The sequence below is a fragment of the Terrapene carolina genome, unplaced genomic scaffold (assembly GCF_002925995.2).
Source record: "Terrapene carolina triunguis isolate 2854851 unplaced genomic scaffold, T_m_triunguis-2.0 Scaffold84, whole genome shotgun sequence".
In the NCBI taxonomy this organism is placed as follows: Eukaryota; Metazoa; Chordata; order Testudines; family Emydidae; genus Terrapene; species Terrapene triunguis.
This window is the reverse complement of record NW_020664435.1, coordinates 2,327,482-2,355,097: the sequence shown is the minus strand read 5'-3', so window position 1 is coordinate 2,355,097 and position 27,616 is coordinate 2,327,482. Positions and strand designations below refer to the sequence as shown.

The following is a 27,616-nucleotide window of genomic DNA, read 5'->3' as shown; positions in this document are numbered from 1 at the left end:
AAAGAAAGCTATCAGGTTGGTTTGACACGATTTGTTCTTGACAAATCCATGATGTTACTTATCACCTTATTATCGTTGGCAAATGCTTTGAGCAGCTGGCAAACTACTGCTGCTGCTGGGCTTAAGAGCTGATCTGCTGATTCTTCCCACTACTCAGGTGGTGTAGCCAGACAGTCTTTTATATGCTAGCTGTGCTCATTAGACTGACCAGAGACTGGTTTTGCTGCAAGCCCTGACTCCTAACAGATGTGGCCACCAGGGGTCACAGACAAGGCTGCCTAACATTGAGGGCAGGTGGTGGTAAGATGCCAGACAAGCATAGGTACCCCTGAGGAGTATCGCGGTTATTTTTTTGGAACACTTTTATAACTGCAAAAGCCCTAGTGTAGACAGTTATACTAGTGTAAAAGTGCTTTTGCTAGAGTAGCTTATTTCACTTACTGAACCAGTATAAGCTATACAGGCAAACACTTTTCTGCTAGTTTGAGCTGTGTCTACACTAGGAATATTTGCTGACATAGCTAATGTAGACTTGGCCAAGGGGCTGATCACACAACCTTCACACACACAACTGCACTGATTTCAAGGTGCAGAACTTAAGGGATACTCATGAGTAAGAATCGCAAGATAACCCCACCCCATGCACGTGTCAAAAGAAGAGGTATGGGGTGGAGTTAAGTGAGAAATCCAAGAAAACATGAAATATCAGCAAACATTACTTTTACAAAATATATTAACTTACACTTAAAACTCAAATAACAAAATTACAAGAATTCCTGCCACCCTCAAAATGTCTAATATTAAGTCCACAACTTCACAGAAATATTTTTTCCAAGATCGCTGATAGTGTGATTGGGGAAAAAAATATCAAGAGGCCTAACAGAACGAGACTCCCAGGCCCTAGTCAAGGCAATGAGTTTTGCCTTAGGGAATAGGATTTCACCCTCAAGTCTTAACCTTACTGCAAGAGGGGGCAACAGATATATGTTCCAAGACAATCTGGTTCCTCTTAACAACAAATGTGACCAGCTGGTAACAAAGTCAGTAATACTGATGGTATAACAAATGGAATTAAGCTATACCCACACTTACTGCAGCAAATATATATATAAAAAAAGCCAACAATATTAAACAGGAATGAAATTTATCAAAATTTTTGGAGAACCAAATCTGAAGAAATAGTACAGACTAATACAGAAGAGTGTACTTAAGTTAGCAGGTGAGTAAAGTATGGAAACAGTCTTAAAGCATTGGTCCCAAAAGCAATCCGGTGTTAAGAAAAAGCCATTATTACATATATAAAGCTTATAGAATTAAACAAAGGAGGAAGACTGCCACACTAAAAGTGGTAATTATCTAAAGGTATGCCCTCAGGGGCTCCACGGACTTCCACAGAGCTATGCCAATGTATATCAGTTGAGGATTTAGGCCTGAAGATGTTATTGGCATAGGTGAATACTGAAAATAGCATATTTGTTATATCCAGATCATTATTAAATATGTATGCATCTTAGTAATACTTGTAGTACTTTGGATGCTGCAGTGTCTAAATCTTATGTCTTAAAAATAAAACATCACTACAAAGATATAAAAATAAGTGTTCAAAGAAGCTGGATGCTATCTCTAAAGGCTCTTTTCTCCAGCACAGAGAATCCCACGGACACTTTTAAATTCATTGTGTGAAATTCACAGGGATGAGGCCAGGAGTAGGAAGAATCCTGGCAGGATTAATATGGGACTCAACCACCAATTTTGAAAGGAATTTAAGACTCATACACAATGCCACCTTTTGTACTTTAAGTACTATGGTGATGAGCTCCTTATCAATACATAGTCATATAATCCATATAAGATAAAGCAGTCTAGGAAATGTTTTAGGATAACTCATCCAAGCACCAACAGGCTCTCAGATTGGAGTCTAGCAAGTAAATACAGTTCTTCCCATGACACTGAAGTTCAGTACTGGGTGACTGTAACTAGAGGAGTGGAACCAAAAAGAATCAAAACATCAAGCCAGGAAGGAAAATCGTTCCTTGATTCCGCGGACCAATGGCGTTTCCATGGCCACGGAGAGGGTGGGACCTTGTTTCCTATTTCAGCATCAGCCTGCTGGGATGAGATCAGGCACCGGCGCCAGACATTTTAAAGTGTCGATGAATGGCTGGCTCGGGGGGTAGAAATTAAGGTTCACTGGGATGAATTGGGTTTTGCGGGGAGACGGGCCGCAACACGGGGCTTGTCGGGCCTGCAGCTCAGGCGCAGAGGCGGGCGGACCGAGGCTCCTTGGGACGCCGGGGGGCGGGGCCTCGAGCGGAAGGGGCGGGGCCAGCGGGCTAGCCTCCCCGAAGGGGCGGTGTTCACCCGCCGCCTAGGCACAGGTTCTCGCGTGAGGGGAGCGACCATGGCGGCGGACAAGGCGGGCGGTGAGTAGGAAAAGCGCCCCGCTGACCCCGGCCCTGTGTTCGGGGACTCACTCCTCCCCGCGCAGGGATCCCTTCAAAGCCTCGCTGTGGGCCTCTGCCCCGTCCTAGCGGAGGGATATAAGCAACAGCCGCTTGCTTCGCCACGGGGAGTAGGCGGGTAGTGTTGTGTCCTTCCCCCGGTGCGGGGCGAAGTAGGGCGGGCAGCCCCGTCTCCTTGCTGGGCTGCTGCCCCCTCAGTCGCGGGCGGAGCTTGGGTGCGTGACGCGCGTTCCCGGCCTCGGCGCCTCCTGCTGCGCCCTTGTAGGCGGCTGGGTGATGCCCCCTCAGTCCCCGCCCCGGCTTCCTGGTTCCACGAGGGAGGTCCGTCGCGGGTGGGACGGCTGTTGGGGTCACGCTACGTGTTGGCTCCTACGCTGGGGCAGGGGGCGCCTGGGCTCTGGCCGCTGGGGGGCTCTGCCGTTGCCTGGCTCCCTCAGGGGTTGCCTGGTGCCCAGCCTCGGGGAGGCCCCGCTGCCTGAGCGGTGGGGGCCTGGTACTGGGGTTGGGGTGATTGGGTGGGACCCAGTGCCCGTCTAGCGGATGTCCTGCCTCGGGCCGCGCCCGGGATGAGATGCTGCAAGAAGCATGCTGCATCCCGCCCTGCGGACAGGTTCTCCCGCAAGGTGCTCGCTCTGAGCCCTGCACCAGGCACCCATACCCCATGCTTGGAAGAATGGGATTTGATCACCCTGCCATCTTCACTTGCCTGACTACTGGTGTTGCTGCTCATATGCTATTAAAACAAATAAAAGGAAGTTCTTCTTCACGCAGCGCACAGTCAACTTGTGGAACTCCTTACCTGAGGAGGTTGTGAAGGCTAGGACTATAACAGAGTTTAAAAGAGAACTGGATAAATTCATGGAGGTTAAGTCCATTAATGGCTATTAGCCAGGATGGGTAAGGAATGGTGTCCTTAGCCTCTGTCTGTCAGAGGATGGAGGTGAATGGCAGGAGAGAGATCGCTTGATCATTGCCTGTTAAGTTCACTCCCTCTGGGGCACCTGGCATTGGCCACTGTCGGTAGACAGGATACTGGGCTATATGGACCTTTGGTCTGACCCGGTACGGCCTTTCTTATGTTCTATTGCAATGTCTCTCGACCTTTCCAGACTACTGTACCCCTTTCAGGAGTCTGCTTTGTCTTGTGTACCCCAGGTGTCTCCTCACTTAAAAACTACTTGCTTTCAAAATCAGACATCAAAATACAACTGTGTCACAGCACTCTATTACTGAAAAATTGCTTACTTTCTCATTTTTACCATATCATTATGAAATAAATTGATTGGAATGTAAATATTGTACTTACATTTCAGTGTGTAGTATATAGAGCAGAATAAACAAGTCATTGTATGAAACTTTAGTTTGCACTGACTTCGCTAGTGCTTTTTATGTAGCCTCTAGTAAACCTAGGCAAATATCTAGATGAGTTGACCCCGGAAGACCTCTGCATTCCCCCAGGGATATGTGTACCCCTGATTGAGAATCACTGCCCTCTGCTTAAAAATCTGTCTCCAGTTTTTGATGCAGTAATCTCCTACAGAACTGAATTCCCCAGGCTGGTTCCATGGAATGCAGAGAACCGTTAACTCAGAGTTTTATGAAGCATTTCAATAAATGTTTACTAAAAAACCAAAAATCCTGAAAAATGTTGAACGTCTGATTTTAGTTCCCTAAATTAGGGAGTGCGGAGTTGGAAGACGCTAAAAATTTATTGCTTTGTGAAAGTTTAGTATGGCCTCTGATAGTGGACTTGGCCTCTGAAATTAAGCAGGCTCAGTCCTGGTCACAGTTTGGATGGGAGACCAAGGACCATCCTCATCCCACACTTTAAAAAAAAAAAAAAAAAAAAATGCTGCATGAAGTAGTACTAGTAAAATGAATTTCTACCCTGCAGTGAGTAAATCAACCTCCACAGGCTCTGGCTCTGCCCCTCCCCACCAAAAAATTAAGGCCTGATTGTTGCTGCTGTACTGGGCAGGCCCCCTAAATAATACCCATGGTCCACAAAGTCCAACTAGCTTTGTGGTCCCTTCGGCCCAGCAGGATGGGGTTCAGGCAGTGTGGAGGGGGGAAATGGCCAAGGTGTTCTTATGCCCTGGTGACTCTGTGCTGCAATGGTCCATTAGACCCTGAGCAGCAAGAGCACAAGTTAAAACAGTCCTGAGTACTGCCTTGGCCTGTATTCAGTGCTGAATTGGCCATCAGGAGCCTCTGAGGATGGGAGGGCAAGTTGCCTCTCTCACTGCATTGGTCCAGAGAGGAATTCCACTGCATGTGTGCATTCTAACATAAAACAAAATAAAATCTTGTGGGTGGGAGGTGATAGATGTGTACCAAATTGTCTTGTGCATGTGCACCTAGTTGTGTTGTGCATCTTTATAAGGATGTACACTCTTCTTAAATAACAGGAGAACTTAAGACTTGCAAGAAAAACTTTTAAAGTGAGGGACTTATTTTTGCCTTAATTGAGTTTCCTAGAAAGGAAAATGCTGCTTTATCAAATTGATCAAATACAAATTAGTTATCCATCATATTATCCTAGCACACATACTGTCATGTACTGTGCAATATTTGTCCACAACGGGGTGAGTTATGAATAGGGCTGTTGAAAACATTTTCTTGATACAGTTTTTCAAAAGAAATTTGGGGTTTTGACTAAATTAAATTTATTCAAAATAGCACTGTAGTGCCTCATGGGAGTTATAGTTCAGGTGCCTTATGTTCCCATTCTCCTCTAGGGACTGTGTTCACTGTCTGGACTACATCTCCTATGATGCACCATGGCCGGAGACTCTTGTAACATACCCTCTCCCCTCACCCGGAGTGGAGAAAGTGGTGCATCATAGGAAATGGAGCCCAGCCCATAGATGAAAATGGGAACATAAGGTACACAAACTGCAGCTCCAAAGTATGAGACATTGCAATGTCAATTTGAACTGAATCTTTTAGGTTTTTGATGTTTCATTAAAAAGTCAAAAATTTCCACAGACTACTTAGACAAAAATGAAAAATGTTTTTGTTGATATTTTCCACAGGGGGATAAACCTGTTTTCCAAGCAGCTGTAGATATGAACAATAACTTCACTTAGAATTAAAATGCTGTTGGAATTGTCATACAGTCTTTGACATTAAGCTTCCATTCTGCTAAAGTCCTAAGTCTTTTTTTATCAAGATGCCCACACACAGAATTCATATACCAATTTTAACTAAGATATTCATTTTTAAAAATACAACAGAGAAGTTATGCATTGTGAGTAGTACTTACGCGATTTATTAGAACAGTGCACTGAATAGATTAGTTTGAACTTTCATTGAAGGCTGCAAGTCCGAGATTCTTGCTTTTCTACTTAGGTACTGGAAGGATCTTCAAGGTTATACGTTATGCTTAGACAGTGTGGGTTTTTTTGTTTTTCTTCTAAAGCAAATATGTTAGCATCTGTCATAGTTTATTCCACACTATCCAAACCCATCTCTGCTAAGAGTCTTCCTTATTTTTTCTTTGGGAGGTGCTAGAGAGTAGTAATACACAATTGTTCATCTACCTAAATGGCACACTCATGGGCTTCCACAAGGGTCTTTTGTATCTACTCTTGTGTTCAATGTGCATATGAGGCATGGTGTGCTTTGGTAGAGTAAGTAGGCAGATGACATTCAGCTCTGTCTCCATCTCATTGGATTTGAACTATGCAGTTATCACAAATCCAGTATCTGGCCACAGCTGGGGCTTGCAGAATTTACTGTCTGAGACTTAACTCAGATAACATAGAAGTGATGTTTGTAGAATAAGGGAAACAGAAAAATCAGTGATGATGCTATCAGTTTCCTTGTATGAGGGAGAGTATGCATGCTGTTTATTACTCAAATTCATGTCTTCAGTGTCTTTAGATCTCTGGATGTCCAAGTAGCAGTATTGTATATTAGTGTTTCCTCCATTGTGTGTGGCAAGTACCTGAAATGTCTTGGGTCAATCCTACATTAGATTGTCTTTCTCTTTGTGTGATACCTAGACAGTTGAGAAAAGCTGAGGCAACAAAGCCATGTTTACAAAGGAGTGGATGGTGGCAGGGTATGTCAGGGAGTATCCTGAACTCGTAACCTGATTTAGAACGTGCTTGATAGAGAAAGGTAAGAAGGGCAAAGGGGATAAGGAAGAGCCAGAATTCAAGAACATTAAGAAAACATTAGAGAATATATAAAAAGCAACAGAGAGTATGTACAACGTTTTAAAACAAAACAAGTAAATAAAATTCCATGTTTTACATAATTTGTTTCAAAGATAAAGCTCTTCCCAGTAGGAATCTTGCGCAGGCTTCAATAAACTTCTTGTTTAGGGCTTGTCTACATGCGCTGTCAAAGCCACAAGAGTGGTGTGGTTTGTAAACCATTCTAACATATTGTGCTGTAACTGCTCTTTGTGGATCCTGCTTCAAACAGGACTACGTTAACACGAACTATATACCTGCTAGAACACTCCAGTTGGATCTACATGGGGCAGTTAGATTGCAACATGTTAGTGTGCTTTACAAATAACACTCCTCTGACACATTTTGCCATGCTGTATAGACAAGCCTTTAGTGTTTTGTACTATGCAGGTCATCAAGTTGCTCTTTTTCTATAATGTTACTATTTCGTGATTACAGAGGCTTGTCCCTTAAAATATGCTACGATTTCAACTTTTATTTGAGTATCCTAACTAGCTTTAGTAGTGAAGACAAACTGTACAGAAATTTACTGGTAGATTACACTGGTCTACAATTTTTGAGAAGTCGTCTGCTTCAGAGATAAAATGTGCTATTATGTATTTTGATGTGCTGAATTCAAATATGACAATTAAAACAACTGATTGGCTACTGTTTCTAAGATATTTAAGTTTTTACATTTTATGTCTATGTATATTGTGTAGATAGTAGAGTTTTAATCATAAATTGTAAACCTAGGTCTTTTCATGTGTTTATGGTTGCTTTACATGATAATATTTCACCTGTCCTGTTTATGTAACACTTTAAAAATCAGCAAAAGGGTTATATAAATAAAATTTATTATGAAACAAAAGGCAAAAAACTATTCTGTACATAGTTTAGTCCTATTCAGTGTCTACTCGGCGCTTCTTGGCTTGTCTCTTGTATTCATTAAATGGAGCATCTCTTGTCACTGTCCAGCAATAGTCTGCAAGCATTGACGGGCTCCATTTGCCCTGATAACGTTTCTCCATTGTTGCAATGTCCTGGTGAAATTGCTCGCCGTGCTCGTTGCTCACTGCTCTGCAGTTCGGTGGAAAAAATCTAGATGAGAGTGCAAAAAATGTATCTTTAGTGACATGTTTCAACCAAGGCTTTTGTATGCCTTGAGGAGGTTTTCCACCGACAACCTGTAGTTGTCTGCCTTGTTGTTTCCAAGAAAATTTATTGCCACTAACTGGAAGGCTTTCCATGCCATCTTTTCCTTGCCACGCAGTGCATGGTCAAATGCATCATCTCGAAGAAGTTCACGAATCTGAGGACCAACAAAGACACCTTCCTTTATCATAGCTTCACTTAACCTTGGAAATTTTCCACAGAGGTACTTGAAAGCTGCTTGTGTTTTATCAATGGCCTTGACAGAGTTCTTCATCAGACCCAGCTTGATGTGTACGGGTGGTAACAAAATCTTCCTTGATTCAACAAGTGGTGGATGCTGAACACTTTTCCTCCCAGGCTCCAATGACTGTCGGAGTGGCCAATCTTTCTTGATGTAGTGGGAACCTCTTGCACGACTATCCCATTCGCAGAGAAAACAGCAGTACTTTGTGTATCCAGTCTGCAGACCAAGCAAGAGAGCAACAACCTTCAAATCGCCACAAAGCTGCCACTGATGTTGGTCATAGTTTATGCACCTCAAAAGTTATTACATGTTGTCATAGGTTTCCTTCATATGGACTGCATGACCAACTGGAATTGATGGCAAAACACTGCCATTATGCAGTAAAACAGCTTTAAGACTCGTCTTCGATGAATCAATGAACAGTCTCCACTCATCTGGATCGTGAACGATGTTGAGGGCTGCCATCACACCATCGATGTTGTTGCAGGCTACAAGATCACCTTCCATGAAGAAGAATGGGACAAGATCCTTTTGACGGTCACGGAACATGGAAACCCTAACGTCACCTGCCAGGAGATTCCACTGCTGTAGTCTGGAGCCCAACAGCTCTGCCTTACTCTTGGGTAGTTCCAAATCCCTGACAAGGTCATTCAGTTCACCTTGTGTTATGAGGTGTGGTTCGGAGGAGGAGGATGGGAGAAAATGTGGGCCCTGTAACATGGATGGTTCAGGACCAGAAGTTTCATCCTCTTCCTCTTCCTCGTCTGACTCAAGTGAGAATGATTCTGGTGCATCAGGAACCGGCAGTCCTTCTCCGTGGGGTACTGGGCGTATAGCTGATGGAATGTTTGGATAATGCACAGTCCACTTTTTCTTCTTTGACACACCTTTCCCAACTGGAGGCATCATGCAGAAGTAACAATTGCTGGTATGATCTGTTGGCTCTCTCCAAACCATTGGCACTGCAAAAGGCATAGATTTCCTTTTCCTGTTCAACCACTGGCGAAGATTTGTTGCACAAGTGTTGCAGCATATGTGTGGGGCCCACCTCTTGTCCTGATCTCCAATTTTGCAGCCAAAAGAAAGGTGATAGGCTTTCTTAACCATAGTGGTTATACTGCGCTTTTGTGATGCAAAAGTCACTTCACCACAAACATAGCAGAAGTTATCTGCACTGTTCACACAAGTACGAGGCATCTCTGCTCACTTTGGCTAAACAGAAATGTGTCCCTTTGCAAAATCAAACACTGACAAATAAGAGAGCACGACACTGTCTGATTTCTAGAGCTGATATAGGGCAATTTGTTCAGCAGAGTGATGTAAGCTTCGTAAAGATTGCATCATCCATGACTTCTAGGAATAACATGATGCAATTCATATCATGTATGACGCAATACCAGCTTCAGATTGCATCATTCATTGTTTTGCCTAAAAAGCAAGTACTGTCCAAACCCAGTCATAGATTTATTCATAGATCCAGTCAAAGATGTATTTTAGTCATTTCTGGTTTAAATTGAGATCCCTTCCCTTTATAACTCACTTATCCATCCTCCACATTCCCAAGTCAAGGGTCGTATATACTGACCCAATAGCATATCTTGAAAACTAGAGCCAATCAACAATTTTAAGCATCATTTTCGTTCTCAGTGACCCAGAATTAGTAAAGTTTGACTGCATTTATTTCAGAAGCATTTTGGTTGTAGAGCAGTGTTTATCCGTGATCCAGCCTTCCGTAGGAAGTATTTAAAGCAACTGGGAAACTGATGCTTTTCTGGGATAACTAGTTTAACAATTGCTTGACCAGTTTTTCCTGTAATTGAAGAATAAACACTACTTTTGGACTGAGTCTCACATGTGCCCAACTCTACTGCAAATAAATTAATAAAACAGGATTTTGTAATAGAAACTGGGACAGCCTTAACTACTGTGTTGCTTGAGGTGATGCTATAATCAGTGTGGGAATGCTTATCCTGCTTAGCAACTGTTATTAAGAGTCATTATCTGCAGCAGTCTTTTCAGTTCAGGTATTAGAAAAATGAATGCATCGGATATGTGAACCCTGGTTCCATGGAAATGCAGATAATCCAATATTTTCATGCTGTGAAATGGTGTCCTGATGCTATAAGCTGTTTTTTTTCATGATGGTGCAATCAGTCCCTTGTTCTGGGACATTAAGGAAGCCTCAATTACTGCAGACAATGTGCATTGCAGAGAACTCTTACATGATGGATCCACCAATCAGATTTGAGTTATCAACATTCTGAGGTTCTGTATTTTCAATTTAACACTTCTCAATTTACTGTTAACTGACTCTTTCACTAAATCAGGTGAACCTTTGCGGGGAATGGTGGCTTTCTGTGCCTTGCTATAGGATTTAGGGTCTCCTGCAGCATGGGACCAATTATGACCAGTTTTAGTAATCTTGTAAAGATTCTGGATTAGGACCTCTTCTACTTGCTTCATACACAGAAATAACTTTGGTTTTGTTGGAGAGGGAGTCTGTTAACTCTCGGAGTATGAAGGTTTTGGAGAGTTGGGCTCCATTGGCTTCAGAGGATGAGCCACAGCTGCTGGACTATGTCAACAGAGTGGGCAAGTTTGGGATAAGAGGTCTTCTACTATTTCTGTGGGCAATGGTGACTTCTTGTGGCAGAGCAAAGAAGAGATGTGGCAGTGGATGCAAACTCATTCCGATAAACTATCGTCAGCAGTGGAGATTACAAATAGTTTGGACTTGAACGAGACGCAGAAATTTAATAAAAACCAAGGTGAATGGGTAGTTGTACCATCAGCCCCATCAAAGAATATGGCTGGAGTTTGACTTGTCAGCAATGGAAAGGAAGGGAGAAGCTGACACCAGGGCTGCCAAGTCCTCAGCTTGTTTTGGAATCCAACCTCTAACATCATTCCAGAGGAAACTCGGTGTTGCTTAGAAATGCTAACAGCTGCATTTAAGAACCCCTTGTATTCTGTACATGGCAAATGTCTAAGAGCTAAGTCTTTAGTAGTGCTTTTGTTATTACTTTGAAAAAGAAAAATATTACTTCCTCCAGAAAAGAGCTGAAACAATAAAACTAGGAGAAATGGATCAGGTTCCCAGAATGCTTCTGTGGAAAATAAATTGCAAAAAGTGAAGCTTAAAGAGTTGTCTGCTTCTTCAGTTCTGTACTAGCAGGTAAATTTTGGATGATACTGAAAGCCTTTTGAGATAAAACTTAAATAGCTGTCTAGCTAGCAAGTAAAAAACCAATAGCCATTTTTTTGGTCAACATAGGTATCAGAAAGTTCCTGTCACTTATCAGTGTTGGTGGTATATCACATAAACTGCAAGGCTACCCAGTTATGAGTGGAATAATTTATTGGAGAATTGGAAAAAGGATGATATGCTACATTCATACTTACCAGAATGTTCCACAAAAGAGCCAATCTCTGAGGTGCCTTTGTGCCTATAAAGTTGGTCCTCTTTCCAACAGAAGTAGTTAAATGTATCAATTTGTAATGACAACTACTTCATAGAGAATTACTCTATTAACTAACAACTTCTTTAGGAGAGGATTTAATTTCTGTAAGTGTGTTTTAATTGACATGGTGTATGACAAGATTTGTCTGCAGCTTCCATTTTGTGAGAGTGGGTACAGATGTTATTTAAAGCCTCACCCTTCCCCCAATTTATTAAATAAATTGTAGGGCCAGCTAAAGGATTTGTTAGATACCTACTTCTGGGTCTAAAATGAGAACTAACAATAAAAAGCCCCAGATTTGGGTGGTTTATATGTTGGAATTCTACTCAACCACTCTGTCACCTGTGTAATAGTTTTTCAACCAAGGTGGCTGTTCTAAAGAAATCAGAAGAAGACTATGCATAGTTCTCTCAGCTATGGACTCCCTTAAGGAAGTATGGAAAAAACATGGTATGTTGAAACGTACGAAGGTGCGACTCGTAAAAATCCTAATTTTTTCCATAGCAATTTATAGCTGTGAATCATCGGGTGCGGATGAAGGCTCTTATGTATCTCCTGGATGGAAAAAAGGACAAATGCCTGTGTTAGAAATATTATTGGAGAGAAGTGGACCCTCATGTTGGAAATTAACAGACATGGATTTATGTACTTTGGTCACATTAGAGATAGAAATAACTTTGAGAAAATTATTATAGAAGGAATGGTGGAGAGTCATCATAGTAGGGGATGACTAGCGAGGGAATGGATAGATGGTGTATGGTAGATCACTGGATGGCCAGCTGCCGAGTGCTCGAAGTTAGTAATGGATTGTGAAGACTTCCAAAAATTGTGATGTAGTGTACTGATAGTCAGGCATGAATGAAATGGATTTACTTGCTTCAGCTTTTAGGAGATATGAGTTTAATAATTCACTCCTCCCTCCCCCCTCACACCAGTTTCACTTAACCGAGGAATTTTCTGGGCTATAACTTCTAACAGTTGGTCTCAGCTCAATGGTTAACTTTTTATTTTTGAATATTTGGCTAAATCTATTTCGGAGTTAAGCAGCGGAGGGGGGGTGAAAGGAACTTTGTATTTGACTATTTTGTATGTACTCTACTCATTTAACTAAATATATTGGTTTCAAATTTTGCATTGAGTTTGAGGGAGGGGGAAATAATTAACTATTTTGAACTGTTAATAATGAAAGATGAATATTTGCACAGTTGCAAATAGGTATCTCTTAATGTGTTCCAAACTAGTTAATGGTTATACTGCACATGTATAGCAGATAGTAATTTGTAACATAAATACTCTGGGGCAACTTTTATTCCCTAGTGTTGTGGAGGGCCACAGCATTGGATAGTTCCCTGCCCACAGTGCCCAACCACGAGATCTAAAGGAGGAATCAGAACCATTAAGGGTACATCTACGGTGCAATTAAAAATCCACGGCTGGCCCATGCCAGCTGACTCTGGCTGGCAGTGCTTGGGTTGTGGGGCTGTTTAATTGCAGTGTAGACTTTTGGGCTCGGGTTGGAGGCTGGGCTGTGGGACCCTCCTACCTCATAGGTAGAACACAGTAGAGTTCTGTAGCAATCCTTATGTGTTCTAGTAACTGCTGAGCACCACCTGCAAAGTGCTGAGTGATCCCAACTCCAGTTGAAGTCAATGTGAATTAAGGTCACTCAGTACCTTTCAGGAGCTGGGGTTCTTGTGCTTTGAAAATCTTGACATTAGATTAGTGTAATTTTTTTTGTGTTAATTGTTAATGTAAATATGGAATATTACAAATTTGAAGGCACTTTTTTTTTTGCCTGAATCGGTGTGCATTATAACTTATTTCCAGGTACGAAAGGAGATGTGTTGCTATCTTTCTGTCTTCAAGCTTAACCAATAAGTGGCTTACCAAGTGTCACTTCATTGCCTAATGTAAAATTTTCATTAACGAGACTTCTGAAGTGTAGATGTCCATAGCTGCTGTTGCCTATTCATTTTTCTCATTATATGGGAATGGGCAATGGCAGATGCGTAAGATATGGCAATGATGACATGATAGATCAGTGGTCTCCAACCTTTTCACGCACAAGATCACTTTTTGAATTTAGAATCAACCCCGGATCTACCCCGCCACTTCCCTGAGGCCCCACCCCACTCACTCCTCTCTCCATCGCTCGCTCTCCCCCACCCTCACTCACTTTCACCAGGCTGGGGCAGGAGGTTGGAGTATGGGAGGGGGTTCACAGTGTGGGATGGGGCTTCGGGCTAAGCCTAGGACTGGGGGTTGGGGTGCAGGAGTGAGCGGGGTTGGGGTGCAAGCTTTGGGAGGGAATTTGGGTGCAGGGGTCATATGGTCATACTGCACCTAATCTCATAGAATCCACTGGACATTTCATGAGTTTTACTTTTTATTAGTGTCATTAGTGGTTTATAGATCCAGAGTCCTTCAGGGATTGTCACAAATCAGTGTAACATGCTCAGCTGTGGGGTGTGCATTGGCTGAGCCTGGGGCAGGGGGTTGGGGTGCAGGAGTGAGGGGTATGGGCTCTGGGAGGGAGTTTGGGTGCAGGAGGGAGCTCCAGGCTGGGGAAGGGGGTTGGGGTGCAGGACGGGGTGCGAGGTGCAGGCTCCGGCTGGGAGGCACGTACCACAGGCGGCTCCTGGTCGGCAGTGTAGCGGGGCTTAGCCCCACACCACTCCCGAAAGTGGCTGGCTGCTGGCACATCTCTGTGGGTGGGAGGGGGGCAGCGGGTCTACGTATGCTGCCTGTGCCCACAATTGCTGCCCCTGCAGCTCCCATTGTCCAGTTCCCGGCCAATGGGAGCTGTAGGGACTGCTGGGGGTGGGGGCAGCATGTGGACCCGCCTCTCCATCTCCCCCCCCCCCCCAGGGGTCACAGAGACTTGCCAGCAGCCAACCGCTTCTGGGAGTGGCGTGGGGCCGGGAAAGGCAGGCAGCCTGCCAGACCCCTGCTGCGCCGCCGGACTTTTAGTGGCCCGGAGATCCCGATTGACTGGCAGAGGCTCCAGGATCGACCAGTCTATCGCGATGGATGGGTTGGTGACCACTGTGATAGATGGTACTGTGTAATTTACAGATAAAAGCATAAGGTTAGATAACTAAGGATAATATAGATTAATATTTTAGTGTCTAGTGAGAGGAAGAAAACAGTAGATTTATACAGCTCCCCGTGCACAATAAAATGACAACAAAAAAATTAGTGTAAAACTGAAACAGCAAAACATGAGAAATAGGAAACACTTATCTTCAAGGGTGAAAAAACATAGTGGTTCATATCATTTTGTGGGTTTCAGGACTATATATGTGGTTTCTATGCAGCGTGCATCTTTTTAATATAATGCTGCTAGATAAACTTATTTCAGTAATATCCTAGTAATGGTTTTTGCCAGCTATTTTCTGTGAATATAAAAATCCCGTACTTTTAAGAGTGAAATCTAAAATGCATCCTTTTATGTATGAGTTTACAACTCTTAGTTACTCAGTTTAAGGGTACGTCTATACTTACCTCCGGGTTCGATGGTAAGCAATCGATCTTCTGGGATCGATTTATCGCGTCTTGTCTAGACACGATAAATCGATCCCAGAAGTGCTCGCCGTCGACGCCGGTACTCCTGCTCCGTGAGAGGAGTACGCGGAGTCGACGGGGGAGCCTGCCTGCCACATGGGGACCCGTGGTAAGTACTTTGTAGTTGGAACTAAGGTACTTCGACTTCAGCTACGTTATTCACGTAGCTGAAGTTGCGTATCTTAGTTCGAACTGGGGGGTTAGTGTGGACCAGCCCTAAGATACACTGCAAAAATGAATCAGTCGTGATGTGATGTCTATACATTATAAGTAACTTAGCAAGGGAAGGTTATTGTTCCCATTTTCAGCAGAGGAATACTAGCTTTCAGGGGTGAAATTTTCATTCCCAAGTTATTGTACTATCAGTTCAGAGTTGAATTTAGCTTTTTACAGTGTTGCTATCATTGCTTAAGGTGCTTTGGGTATGAGTAAGAAGATCTTGAGGGAAAGGCATGGAATCTGTAATGGAAGAAGTGGAGTTATGTTTATTAACCTTAGTTGCAAATATGATAACTAACATATTCTCTACTCTTCTGTTTATTTTGCAGATCAGGGAACTGAGAAACATGAAGGAACAGTTACTTCCTCTGGGATTACTGATCAGGAAAAGGAGCTGTCAAGTAGTGCATTACAAGCTTTTAATGTAAGAAAAGGCTTAAACTTTAAAACTTTCTGTTGAACTTATTTGATTATTTAAACTATCACCTGGTAACCAATTTGTTCCCTTTTTTTTAGAGTAATAGTAAATGTATCAACAACATAAATTCAGTCTAAATTAGTAGCAGACTTCATTATAATATAGTGACATGTCCACTTTGATTAATCTACGATATCTGATATAATGTGAGAAGACTCTATGTTTAGGGCTCTTGAATGTAGGGCAACCAGAAACATAACCAAATCTTTCTCTTGGTTCCCAGCGCTCAGTCACTATCAATGCTATGTGATTGGTGAGAATTGGGTAAAATAAGCATACAGCTATTTTGTGACAGTTCTGTCAACTCTGTGTGCACTCACTGAAGAAAAGTTTCCATAATTTTAGCTAGCAATCTGTGGACTTCAAAATATTTTTAAAAAGTGAAGTTCCTTTATCATTTTGGCTGTCCTGCTGAATATACTTTTGTAGTAAAGTGACCTGAACACTACACAACATTTTAATGTCCACATAAAGGACTTACACACGGTAATTTGATAACTTGTGTTCAATACCTCTTCCTATACTTCCTGGAAGCTTTTGTTTGTATATTTAGTAATGTAAAGACTCAAGCTGCAAGCTTTTTAATTATATTTACCTCTTACTTCATATTTCATTCATGTTTTGTATTCTGTAGCTTATGGCTGTTGGAGGTATGTTTCCTTTTCTTTGTTTTTCTTTGTACTTACTTTTTTCTACCTTGAATTTCATAAACCAGTTTTCTTCTGATATATATATAGTTTATCCCAATCATTTGAATTTGTTGTGTTGCTCATTTTAGATGTCCATCCTCCTTTTCCATTTTATAGATCATATGCCAATATTGCTTATACAATATTGTTATATAAAATGAACAAAATTGTCCTAATATAGGCTCTAGTGGCATTTTGATTACCACCCTCTCATTTCTCAAGTGATTCCACATCCTATTGTCTTGTCTTAGGTATCCTTAACTTTTTTTCTTCTTTGGATAGTGGAAAAGGATTTTTTGAGCTAATTTAAAATTATTCAAACCAGTTTTGAATGACCTACTGCTACCTTTGTTATTGGTTCTAATATGGACCCAGTCCACCTTGCTTATCTATTCATGATCTAATGTCTCTGTACCTAGAAGACTTTTAACATATCAGGTTCTAAGGAGGTGACAAAAGAAGACAGAACCACATGTGCACTTCCAGTTGTCAGTATTGCTTAGTGTTAAGTTGCCCATAAGTAACCTTGTCAAATGTTTTTGTCATTTCCCTTACTGGCAGAGCTCCCTGACAGGAGGATGCTGAGAGAGGAGCCCAGGGGTGCTCAGTGTAGTAGGATCAGCAGAAGGGAAAAGAGTAATATCTTGTGTAATATCTTGCTAAGAAGAGCTCAGGGAGACCCAAGAGAACAGTATTAGACTTGGAGTGCATCAAATGGTGGCAGACTAGGGAAGGAACCTGCAAGCCTGACAGGTTAGATAGGAAGTAGTCTCTGGATGAAGAGAGGAGAGGAATTTGAGGCCAGAGAAGATTACCACTCCTGTATAGGACTTGAGGCTGGAACAGGAGGAGGAGGGATTGGGTTCCCCTACACCTCAGCAGCACCACCTCCAGGTGGTGCTGCTGAAATTTGTGCTACCCAGGGGAGAGAGCAATTGACTATTGTGAAATCCTGCTGCCTAAGAAAGCAATTGCTTGCACTTGGAAGGCCAAAGATAGTTTTGCTGTGTCATAATAAACCAGATTCCAAGTGGAGACTTACTCGAAACACATGGGTATGTGCAAGTCAGAGGAGAAACTGAGGCCTTGATGACCAGTTGCTAGAATACACCAACCCTGTTGCACATGCCCTCAAAGAAGTTGTAAAGTAGTTTATTTAAAGCTGGATTATTAAAGTTGGTAGACCTCAAACTTCACCTGCATTGTTTGTTTGCATAGGCTAAAACTTTAATATGTTCCCCACTCAGATGCCTCAGTGTTTTTTTCCCCTCAGAGTTACAGCCTAATATTTTATAAGCAACTCTACAATAACAAAATGTGTGCTCATGACTGGAGAGGGGTTTGTGAAAATTCAGTAAAGAAAACAGGTTTTAGTTTCAAGATTCCATAGGGCTAATATAAACAAGGACGAATAAATTAGAAACTTCCCTTTCAAATAATTTTAGGATTCTTCCATTTCAACTCTTCTTTCACAGATTTCTTTCAATTTCTTTGAATCTTGTGCTCAATTTTTAGACTTGTTTCCCATATTAATTTTCATCAGTCTCCCATTACAGCACATCTTTAGTTACACCTTTAGTTATGTTTTGTGTTTCAGCTCGGCAGGAAACAATTGTCTTTATAGGTGTGAAGAGTGGAAATACAACTTTATTCTGTAAACTGGAAGAGAGTACTTTTATACTGAGTTACTAACATGTTGATTAAACCTTATTTTTTCCTATTGTTGATGTATATGTGCCCACTTACAGGCTGGGAATTATGATGCTTGTCTGCAACATCTCATCTGCTTGCAAGAAATAAACAAAGATGACTACAAAATAACTTTGAATACAGCTGTTGCAGAGTTCTGTAAAAGTAACCAGACTACAACAGACAACTTGAAACAAACACTTAATCAACTGAAGAATCAGGTAATGCAAGAATAGTGAGTAGCTTTTTGAATTCAAGTAGCATCTTCCTCTTGCATCATGGTTGGGTCCTCTACCGGTTGAGGGAACAGGAAATCATTTGTGAAGTTATTAGATAGAATAGTGTCTTAGTTATTAAAGTAGTTTTATTTTCTTTTTTTAATTTAATTATTTTTGTAAATGCTTTGTTTATATCAATACTTATCATTAACACCATATAAGAGTTTATTAGCCTATGAGTAGCAGGTGAGATTTTCTTTATCCTCATACATGGATCAGTCTATAACTTTTAAGTATTGTTTCCAAATATTGGAAACGCCCCCCCCCCCCCCCCCCCCCGTGAATATAGGAAAGCTGAATAAAACAAATTACTTTTTTTGTAGGTTCATTCAACTGTTGAAGAAATGGATGGCTTAGACGATGTTGAAAACAGCATGCTTTACTACAATCAAGCGGTTATTCTGTATCATCTGCGTCAATACACTGAAGCAATATCAGTTGGAGAGAAGCTTTACCAGTTTATAGAACCTTTTGGTATGTAGATAGGAAGGCAAAATTATTTCTTATTTTTGTTCTCCTCTCGTTTAATGGCTGCAGACTGTTAAACTGTTTCTTGGCCTAAAGCTTCTTGGTGATTGATTCTTCTGATTAAGTTACATGTGTGTATTATATAAATATGAATAATCTACCTTAGCAATTGATACATACACACACACAGTAGCTGAGATTTAGAAATAAAGAATATGCTGTATGTGTATATCAAGAGAAGCATGATTCAAACATGGGGGCTATGTCTTAAGATAGCAGTAGAACATAAAAATAATATGTTGAATATGAAATGGATGTTAAGGGGTTGACTTCTTTCCGAAGATGCACGTGCAAATACCATGATTGTACATGCAGAATCTTATATGTGCATGAACAAATGGGCAGTTAGTCATATAACTAGATACTCGTGTGTGTGGGCGCGCGCAGATAATCTATGTTGGCACACAAGCTGTAAGGAACTGTGATAACCACACATGCCAAACCCACGGAAAAAATGCAGAAATTGGGCTTGGTTTTGGCTTAATTGGCTTGTGAGTTGCTTTTTGGCTAGTTTATGGCTTGTAGCTTGTTGCTGCTTCTTTTTTTTTTTTTGATCAGCTCCCTGAAAGCAGGGGGAAGTGGGGTAGAGAGTCAGGGGTGCGCAGCAGGCCCACCACAGTCCCACACTGCACACTGGGGGGATCTAGTCACATAGAGTATTGGGATTCTTAGAGATTGGCTTGTTTTGGCCTTGTTTTGAAATGGGATCATCTTGATTTTTGGCTTATCGTGAAAGTCGGGGTGCTTGTTTACTGCGTGAAAGTTGGCAACTGTGGCGATAACTTGTATGTAATTGTATGCACCCACCTTTGAAAATTAAGTCCCACATAACTGTAAACAGTGGCCCTCTGTGTAGTGGAATGGTGCTGTGCTTGTCTGATAGGGTTTATAAACCTTGCTGAAGTGTTAAGGTTGTTTGCTGATGCATGCTCTTGTCGGGGTGTGTGGGTGGGTGGGTGGGTGGTGTGTTCATCAGTAAATCCATTAAGTGAGAGGAATGGAAGGAACAACACATTGACAATTTTTGATATACCAGCTATCATACTGATGTATGATATCATACATGAACTTAGGGTTCAGTCTCAAAGGCATCCATGCAGAGACACTTAGGGCTTGTGCAGAGTTCTACTGACTTTGATGGGATTCCATGTAGCCATATAGGTCTGCCTACATTGATCCCTTTAGGGGATTGGTTCTCCAGAGCTTATCAGTTAGACCAACTTCCAAAATTAATTTTTTTTTAAGAGGAAATGTTTAATTGTCTCAATTGTATATACTTTAATGTTGACAGGTCAACATTTTCAGTGTTTGTAGGTTTGTTCATCAGGATCACCGTATGTAGTGCATTCAAATTAATTTTAGAGCACTTCATGACAGTGCTTTATGGCTAAGGTGGGGGTGTTTTCACAGTTATGTGTTGGTGGGGGCTACATATTAAAACTATAATATTTCTTTCTCTTTTCTTTGTCTGATGTAGAAGAGAAGTTTGCCCAGGCTGTGTGCTTCCTGCTTGTAGACTTGTATCTGCTAACTTACCAGGCTGAGAAAGCCTTGCATCTGCTTTCTGTTTTGGAAAAAATGATTTTACAGGGAAACAATAACAAAAATGGAAAAAATAACGAGGTGAGTATGTTTCAGAGGACCTTATTTAAAAAAAAAAAAAAAAAACTCCTCTTGGATGTATTCATGGCAATATGCTTTGGGCTAATCCAAAAATAATCAATAGCTTTTTCAAATAGTTTAAAATTTAAACTATGTTAGAATGGTTTTAATCTTAGACTGCCACTGGTCACTTTGGTAATTCTATTTAATTGCATGTGGCATGTATATATTCCCCTGTATCCCACTACAAACTGAGTCTACTACTGGCAAAGGATTGAGAGGTGTTTCCTATTGTCAGATTTTTGCATTAGTGGGACAGTTATAGTCTTTAGGGTCAAATATTCCCACTTTGTCTCCCTGGCTGACAGCTCTGAGCTGTAACCAAGAAGCTATTGCTTTGGACTGCAATTCCTTTGACCCTGAGCCAGGGAAGTAACTAGTAGGTCAGAGAGGAATTGCCTCTGCTTGTTGAGGAATCAGAGGAGTCCTTGAGTATATGAGACAGATGTTCATGTGTCACTAGTTGGGGTGAAATTCTGCTACTAAGAAGTACCCTTTTTTAAGTAAGAAGTGGATTGAGGTTAGACAGGGATCTAACTGAATGTAGAACACTTCTTTGATATGTTAAAGGAAACTAATCTTGTCTATCTTTAGTGTACAGTAACTTTACTGAAGAGTCTAAAGGAGAATAGAAAGTCACTTGACATGAAAACCTAGTTTTCAGAAGCTAACGATGTATAGATACAATGTCCTTGGCTTCCTTATGTGTTAGGTGGTTTTTAAGAATTCACTAAGTGCCAGAATAGGATGTGATGATATTAGCTATGACTGAGTTTTCCTTTTTGGGACATTGATTTCCCCTCTGATGTTAGACCTAAGAAAAATAAACCTGTACACTGGATTAAAGATGAAATCATATTTTCTCCTTTTAATTTGTGTTCAGATAGGTAATAACACAAATAAGGAGTCATCTAATCATAGAGCTGAAAGTGGAGCTTTGATAGAAGCTGCAAAATCTAAGATACATCAGGTAGGAAACTCTGGTGTCCAGAATTAGATATTTATATGCAATTTAAAATTGATGATGTTCTCATTTATCTTTATTAAAAAGAGGTATTGCATACTATGAATCTAGTTAATCTTTAAAAATCAGTTTAAAAGAAGTTTCGGATACTACACCTGCTCCTGAATTCCCTTGTCTATGTGTAAAACAACACCCCACCCCCAACGTCTGTATTTTAATTTCTCCCCTGTTTCTGTAAGATCTACATAAGTGAGGGAAGCTGACTAAAGAACAAAGAGGCAGAACTTCAAATGGTGTTGTATCTCCATTGAAATCAATAGAGCTATGACAACTTATACCACAGTGGAATTATGACAGTTTATACCAACTGAGGGATCTGCCCCAGAGTACTATTAAATGAATAAAAAGAAAACTGAAAAATAAATATTTTCCTCTGATCTTTCAGTTATAGAAGTTACTTATCACAATAGTAACAAAAAATTGTATCGCTGAGTTTTTTTTTTAAAGTTTAAGTTTTGGAACTTGTTACTCAGCCATTATACTGAATCTCTTTTACAATCCATTTTACAGGATTCTGTAGGAGTTAGTTTGTTAGAAGCCTGTAATTGAATTTTCTCTTTATATTCTGAAGAGGAGTTTTATTTTTTAGACAGTTTTTAAATAGTTTTTCTTAATGTATATAAGTACACCTCTACCCCGATATAACGCGACCCGATATAACACGAATTCGGATATAATGCGGTAAAGCAGCGCTCTGGGGGGCGGGACTACACACTCCAGCGGATCAAAGCAAGTTCGATATAACACGGTTTCACCTATAACACGGTAAGATTTTTTTGGCTCCCGAGGACAGCGTTATATCGGGGTAGAGGTGTACAATATTGTGTAGTAAACTTGGGCATGTTGCATTTTACAGATTACATCAAACTGCATAATTTACTAAAGTGTTTTAAAATGTTAATTTTTAAAATTATACTAATGAAATTTTTTTTTAATTTAACAGTATAAAGTGAGAGCCTATATCCAGATGAAGTCTCTAAAAGCATGCAAAAGGGAGATTAAATCCGTTATGAATACAGCTGGAAATGTAAGCTTTTTTTTTTTTTTAAGCATATTCTGTTTGCAATCTAGGTCAATTCTCTGTCCTAAAACTAAACTTGTTAACTTTATTTCTGTTATAAAGTTTGAGACTCAGGGGAAGTGTCTGAAATAAAAAAGAGCTTTAGCATTAGTCTTGTTTATAATTTACTTTTGTATAATTGCAACTCATTATTATGGAATTATTTTTTGGATTGGCTGATTTATGTGCTCAGAAAATCACGCTTAGGGTTTTTATTAATTTAAGATATAAAAGTTTATAAAGTGCCTCATTTTTTAAACAAACTCTAAAGCATGGATTATAATAACCTTAATCAAAGAGTAAGCAACTCCCAACAGAATGTAAATTTCTCTAGAAAAGTTATGGAAGTCTAATCTCTAGTTGATGCAGTGAACTTTATTCGCTGATTAGAATAAGTTTTCCTGGTCATTGAAAGGATTAAACTACTCCATAGTTGGTCAATAAGAAAAATAATTTGGGGGTACTAAAATCTGTTGTTTCAGTTGAAGCTTTTCAGAGCCTTTCATTTTGCTGGAGGCAGTATGTCCAATATAGTTCACTTTTGCAGAGCTGGAAGAAGGCACATTCTAGTGCATTCTTTCCGTGTGAAGAAAATAAGGATGTTACAGAACAGTTTGTATGTGGTTGTATTTTTCAATATTTTTTTTAAAGCAGTTACAAAAACATTTAGTTAGAAGTTAAAGTGAATTGTGGTGGATAGCTATGTGAGTTCTAGGAAGAGAAAAATGTTAACCATACATCTGAGGAACAAGTTTTGCTGCATTAAAATAAACACTTCTGTTTCCAAATAGCAACAATAATCAATAAACTGTGACTATTGCAGTTTAACACTAACAGTAGATCTCCTAAAGCAATTGATAAGTAATAATTTTTGTTTTCTTCACAGTCTGCTCCTTCTCTCTTTCTTAAGAGCAATTTTGAATATTTGAGGGGCAATTATCGGAAAGCAGTAAAACTGTTAAACAGCTCAAACATTGCTGAACATCCAGGATTCATGAAAACAGGTAAAATAAAGCATAAAACTCTGATTGCGCAACCACTTACACACGTGCTTATCTTTACACACAAGTAGTCTCATTGAGTTCAGTTTTAAGACATTTTCTGGCGCATAAAATCCAGTTTTTTATATTTTTGTATGAACTGGGTTTTCCAGTGTTTTAATTCTCATTGAGTTCAGTAAGACTACGCACAAGCGTTCAAATTAAGCGTGTGTGTAAGTGCTTGCAATGCTGGGGCCTTAAATACCATGTTTTGTTTTGTTTTGTTTTTTATCTTCCTTAACTCATTTTCCACATCCTTTTCCTCCCAGCCCCTAAATGTTTTTGTGTCTGTTTAAAACAAAACTCTAATCCAGCCTAGCAGATATTTAGGAGTGTTGCCACATGAAGAAGTGAGTGGTGTGTGTGTAAGTGTAATGCCTATGTTTGGACCAGTAGAAAGTAGAAGTATAATGGAAGATGAGTGTGAGGTTCTATGTTGCGCCCAGGGGAGAAGTTATAGGAGAAGGGGTGCTAGCTGTGGGGTGAATTCAAAGTTTGCATGGAGTGTTGGGGTTGCCTCAAATCTTGTGGAGCTTAAACTACTTGTAAATATTATTATCTTCTTTCAAGTGAGATGGAAGGTATAAAAATGGTCTTTTAGCCAATATTGGTATCTTTAAACATTGGAAAACCCAGTTCATATGAATTATAAAACTGGATTTAATTCAAGAAAAGACCTTCCTGTGTTTTATAATTTAAATAATATAGCTATTAAATGCCCTTTCTTCCGTAAAGTTTCATACTCAGTGTTTTTGTGCGACACTTCTTAAGATGCTCTGTGAAACCTCTTGCATCACAAGGATGTTTCTTCGTCTAGCAGGAATTGATGGAGAAATGGCAGCTACATGAATATAGTCATGGAATCTGCCTTGGAAATATCACAGTTCTCTGACTACTTGAATAGACGCAATTAAATAAATATGAAGTTGCTTAATTTAGAAACTAAGTTGTTCTTTACTAGTGGCAACCTTGTGAAACTGCTTTTATAAGTAAATAGGTCAAAAGTTAAATTGTCAGTATTATCTGAACACCATATTTGTGTGCAGTCTCAATGTGAGAAGCCCTCATTTCTCTTCTGCTTGTATAGTTGGATTAGTGTATTTGCTTATTTTATTAAACATTGAGCAGATAATGTCATGTAAGAATTTCCTTCTTACAGGAGCCATATGTCAGAAAACTGCAAGTGTTTACACATTAAGTACTAAGAGAACTTTCAGATTAATGTGCTGTAAATTGAACTCTGCCAAAGTGGTTTTATACCCTGCTATTCGAGAACATGATGCACGAGAAGTTAACCAAACCCTTACCACTTAACAAATTAAATAATGTTATGTGTTCAAAGGAAGTAAAATGGTACACAGAAGTAGTAGGTGGTTAATTTATTGTCTCATTGGTCTTCACAATAGATCATATCATACTATGTTTAGTTTAGCTCTTCACAGAAGTATCTTGCAAAGAATGTACCATAATGTCCTGAACTATGAAAATGTTTTGATTTTGATTATATTTTGCTGTTTTCTCAGGTGAATGCTTAAGGTGCATGTTTTGGAACAATCTCGGCTGCATTCATTTTGCTATGGGAAAGCACAATTTAGGAATTTTCTATTTTAAAAAGGCCCTGCAGGAAAATGATAATGCATGTGCACAACTAGGAACGGGTAGCACAGACCCAGGTAAGACTTGTAACAGACGAAAAGCATGGTGAAGGAGTGAGTGTTTTGATTCAAATAAATTGTTACTGGAGAGCTCATATTAGTATTTCTTTTTAGTAATTACTGTTCAGTGATCCACAAGGGACAGGGTAAGAAGGAAGGGAGTTTTGAGTGTACGTGATTTCAAAATATAGCTGCCTGCTGTCAGAAATAGACGATGAAATGTGTGTCATTTTCTTGCTTGCTTCAGCATGTTGAAAGCTTTGGTAATTATTTCTACACTTGTTTATACTATTTGATTGTCAGTCAAGAGGGTCTGAAATAAACACGGTTTTCCTGCCCTATTGTACATCATTAAAACCATTACTCATGATCTTGCTGACTTGGATTGAGTCACCAAGGTTTGAAAGTCTCTCTCATTTACTGCCTTAAAAATCATTTTAACTGTATTTTGTTTTAAATACAAACTTATCTCGACCTTTTTTGTTAGTGAACTCTCCAGGTTTGTGTGAACTTTCACCTACAATTCTCTGTTTGTTTATCTGACATTGACTTTGATATAATCAAAGTTTTTTTTTTAAAAAAAGAAAAAATCCTGAGATGATACTGTATCTCCTAATTGTAACTCAGTCTGTTAGTTTGTGTATGTGTTCCCCCTCCCCCGACAATAAATCTTACATCGTCATATTTCATCTTATGTTAAATTCACTCTTTACCTATTTGACAACTAGTTCTCAGTGTGGCTTGTTAATTCTTGTGTGTGTGTATTATGGTGGTATAGTCCATAATGTCAGTAAAAAGGCAGCGGCTTTTTATAATTATATTAAAATAGCAAATACTTTTTGGAACTAATTTGTTACAGATTTTACAAAAATTGAGAATAATGAAGAAGCCATGGGCATTTAGATGACTTTGGAGTTGTATGATATTTCATATCTAATATACTGAGTAATCAGCATAGTTAATAAGATTAAAGCAGTCTATACTCTAATGAGTAAGGTGCATTTGTTTGTTCTGCGGTCAACTCTAAGGTGGGAGAAATTTATTTACAGAGGGAAATTAGTGAATATTTACATGATGCAATTATTTTTCCAGGAGTGTTCTTTCATTTCTGTCCTCTTAAACTGAATACCCAATATTATCTAACTTCTCTCACAGGCAAGAAATTTTCAGGGAGACCTATGTGTACGTTGTTGACTAATAAACGGTATGAGTTGCTATACAACTGTGGAATTCAACTTTTACATATTGGGAGGCCCCTAGCTGCTTTTGAATGCTTGATAGAAGCTGTCCAAGTCTACCACTCAAACCCACGCCTCTGGTTGAGACTAGCAGAATGCTGCATTGCTGCCAACAAGGGGGTAAGTAAGTCTGCTTCAGAAGCCATCTGATCACACAACACTTCTAAAAACAATATCCTTTTGAAAAGAAGAAATATTCTATGAGTTCTACTGTACATGTTACAGGCCTGCTTCTTCAATATTTAGTTATGTAAATAATATAATAATATTGTGAATTTATATCCGATTCTTTTAATATGAAGATATCAACCTGCTTTACAAAGATGGATAAGCAGTATCTCCATTTTATAGAAGTGGAAATTGAGGTCTGGAGGTTAACTGACTTGCCGTAAGGTAAAAAAATGTCCTGGTAGCTATTTTAGAATATTAGTAAGGGATAACAGGAAAAGATGTAAGTGGATGTTACAACAATTCCTCACTAAAGTTATAGGCTGTGTATGAGACTAGTGAAGCATTATTTCTCCTGGCAAATTTACGTGACATTAATGCATTTAGACCATATTTAACTCATTGGAATACTTGGTAGACATATTTAACATGCTTTGAAGCTGAGTTGTCTCCAAGTCTCTGTGTGGCTTAGATTTGATTTTGTACTGACTTTATTTTGGGGCTAAAAATAAAGATAAGGAATGAATCAGCGGTAGTCTGCAGTGAGGCTTCACCTGCAAATAAGATACAACATGCTACTTCTCCATGGCGAAAACTCAAACTTGCCTTATCATGCCATCTCATTCACCCCATTATTCATGGGTGCTTAATGGGACCTAACCTTCCCATTGTACTTTCACACTGATAGCAAAATTTTACTCCCTCTTCAGGCCATATTGCTCCTTGACCCAGTAGAACTGGTGTAGTTGTACTGTGAAAAGGAAAATCACAGGATTTAAAAGTCTTGCATGGGCTGTACATCTTTCTCTGTGCTGTGGAGT

The 27,616-nt window shown here is 39.9% G+C and overlaps 1 protein-coding gene across 2 annotated transcripts in view; it reads left to right on the top strand.

The window, feature by feature from the left end:
• The first annotated feature begins 2,342 nt into the window (after positions 1-2,342).
• Positions 2,343-27,616, top strand: part of CNOT10 (CCR4-NOT transcription complex subunit 10) — a 58,746-nt gene continuing 33,472 nt past the window's right edge. For both annotated transcript variants that reach the window (XM_026649357.2, XM_026649356.2), the window contains exons 1-10: positions 2,343-2,423; positions 15,616-15,710; positions 18,202-18,363; positions 18,744-18,894; positions 20,426-20,571; positions 21,494-21,580; positions 22,578-22,661; positions 23,581-23,698; positions 25,258-25,407; positions 26,545-26,747. In XM_026649357.2, coding sequence (XP_026505142.1) covers positions 2,402-2,423; positions 15,616-15,710; positions 18,202-18,363; positions 18,744-18,894; positions 20,426-20,571; positions 21,494-21,580; positions 22,578-22,661; positions 23,581-23,698; positions 25,258-25,407; positions 26,545-26,747 — 1,218 coding nt within the window. In that variant the 5' untranslated portion in view covers positions 2,343-2,401. The remainder of the gene's footprint in view (positions 2,424-15,615; positions 15,711-18,201; positions 18,364-18,743; positions 18,895-20,425; positions 20,572-21,493; positions 21,581-22,577; positions 22,662-23,580; positions 23,699-25,257; positions 25,408-26,544; positions 26,748-27,616) is intronic.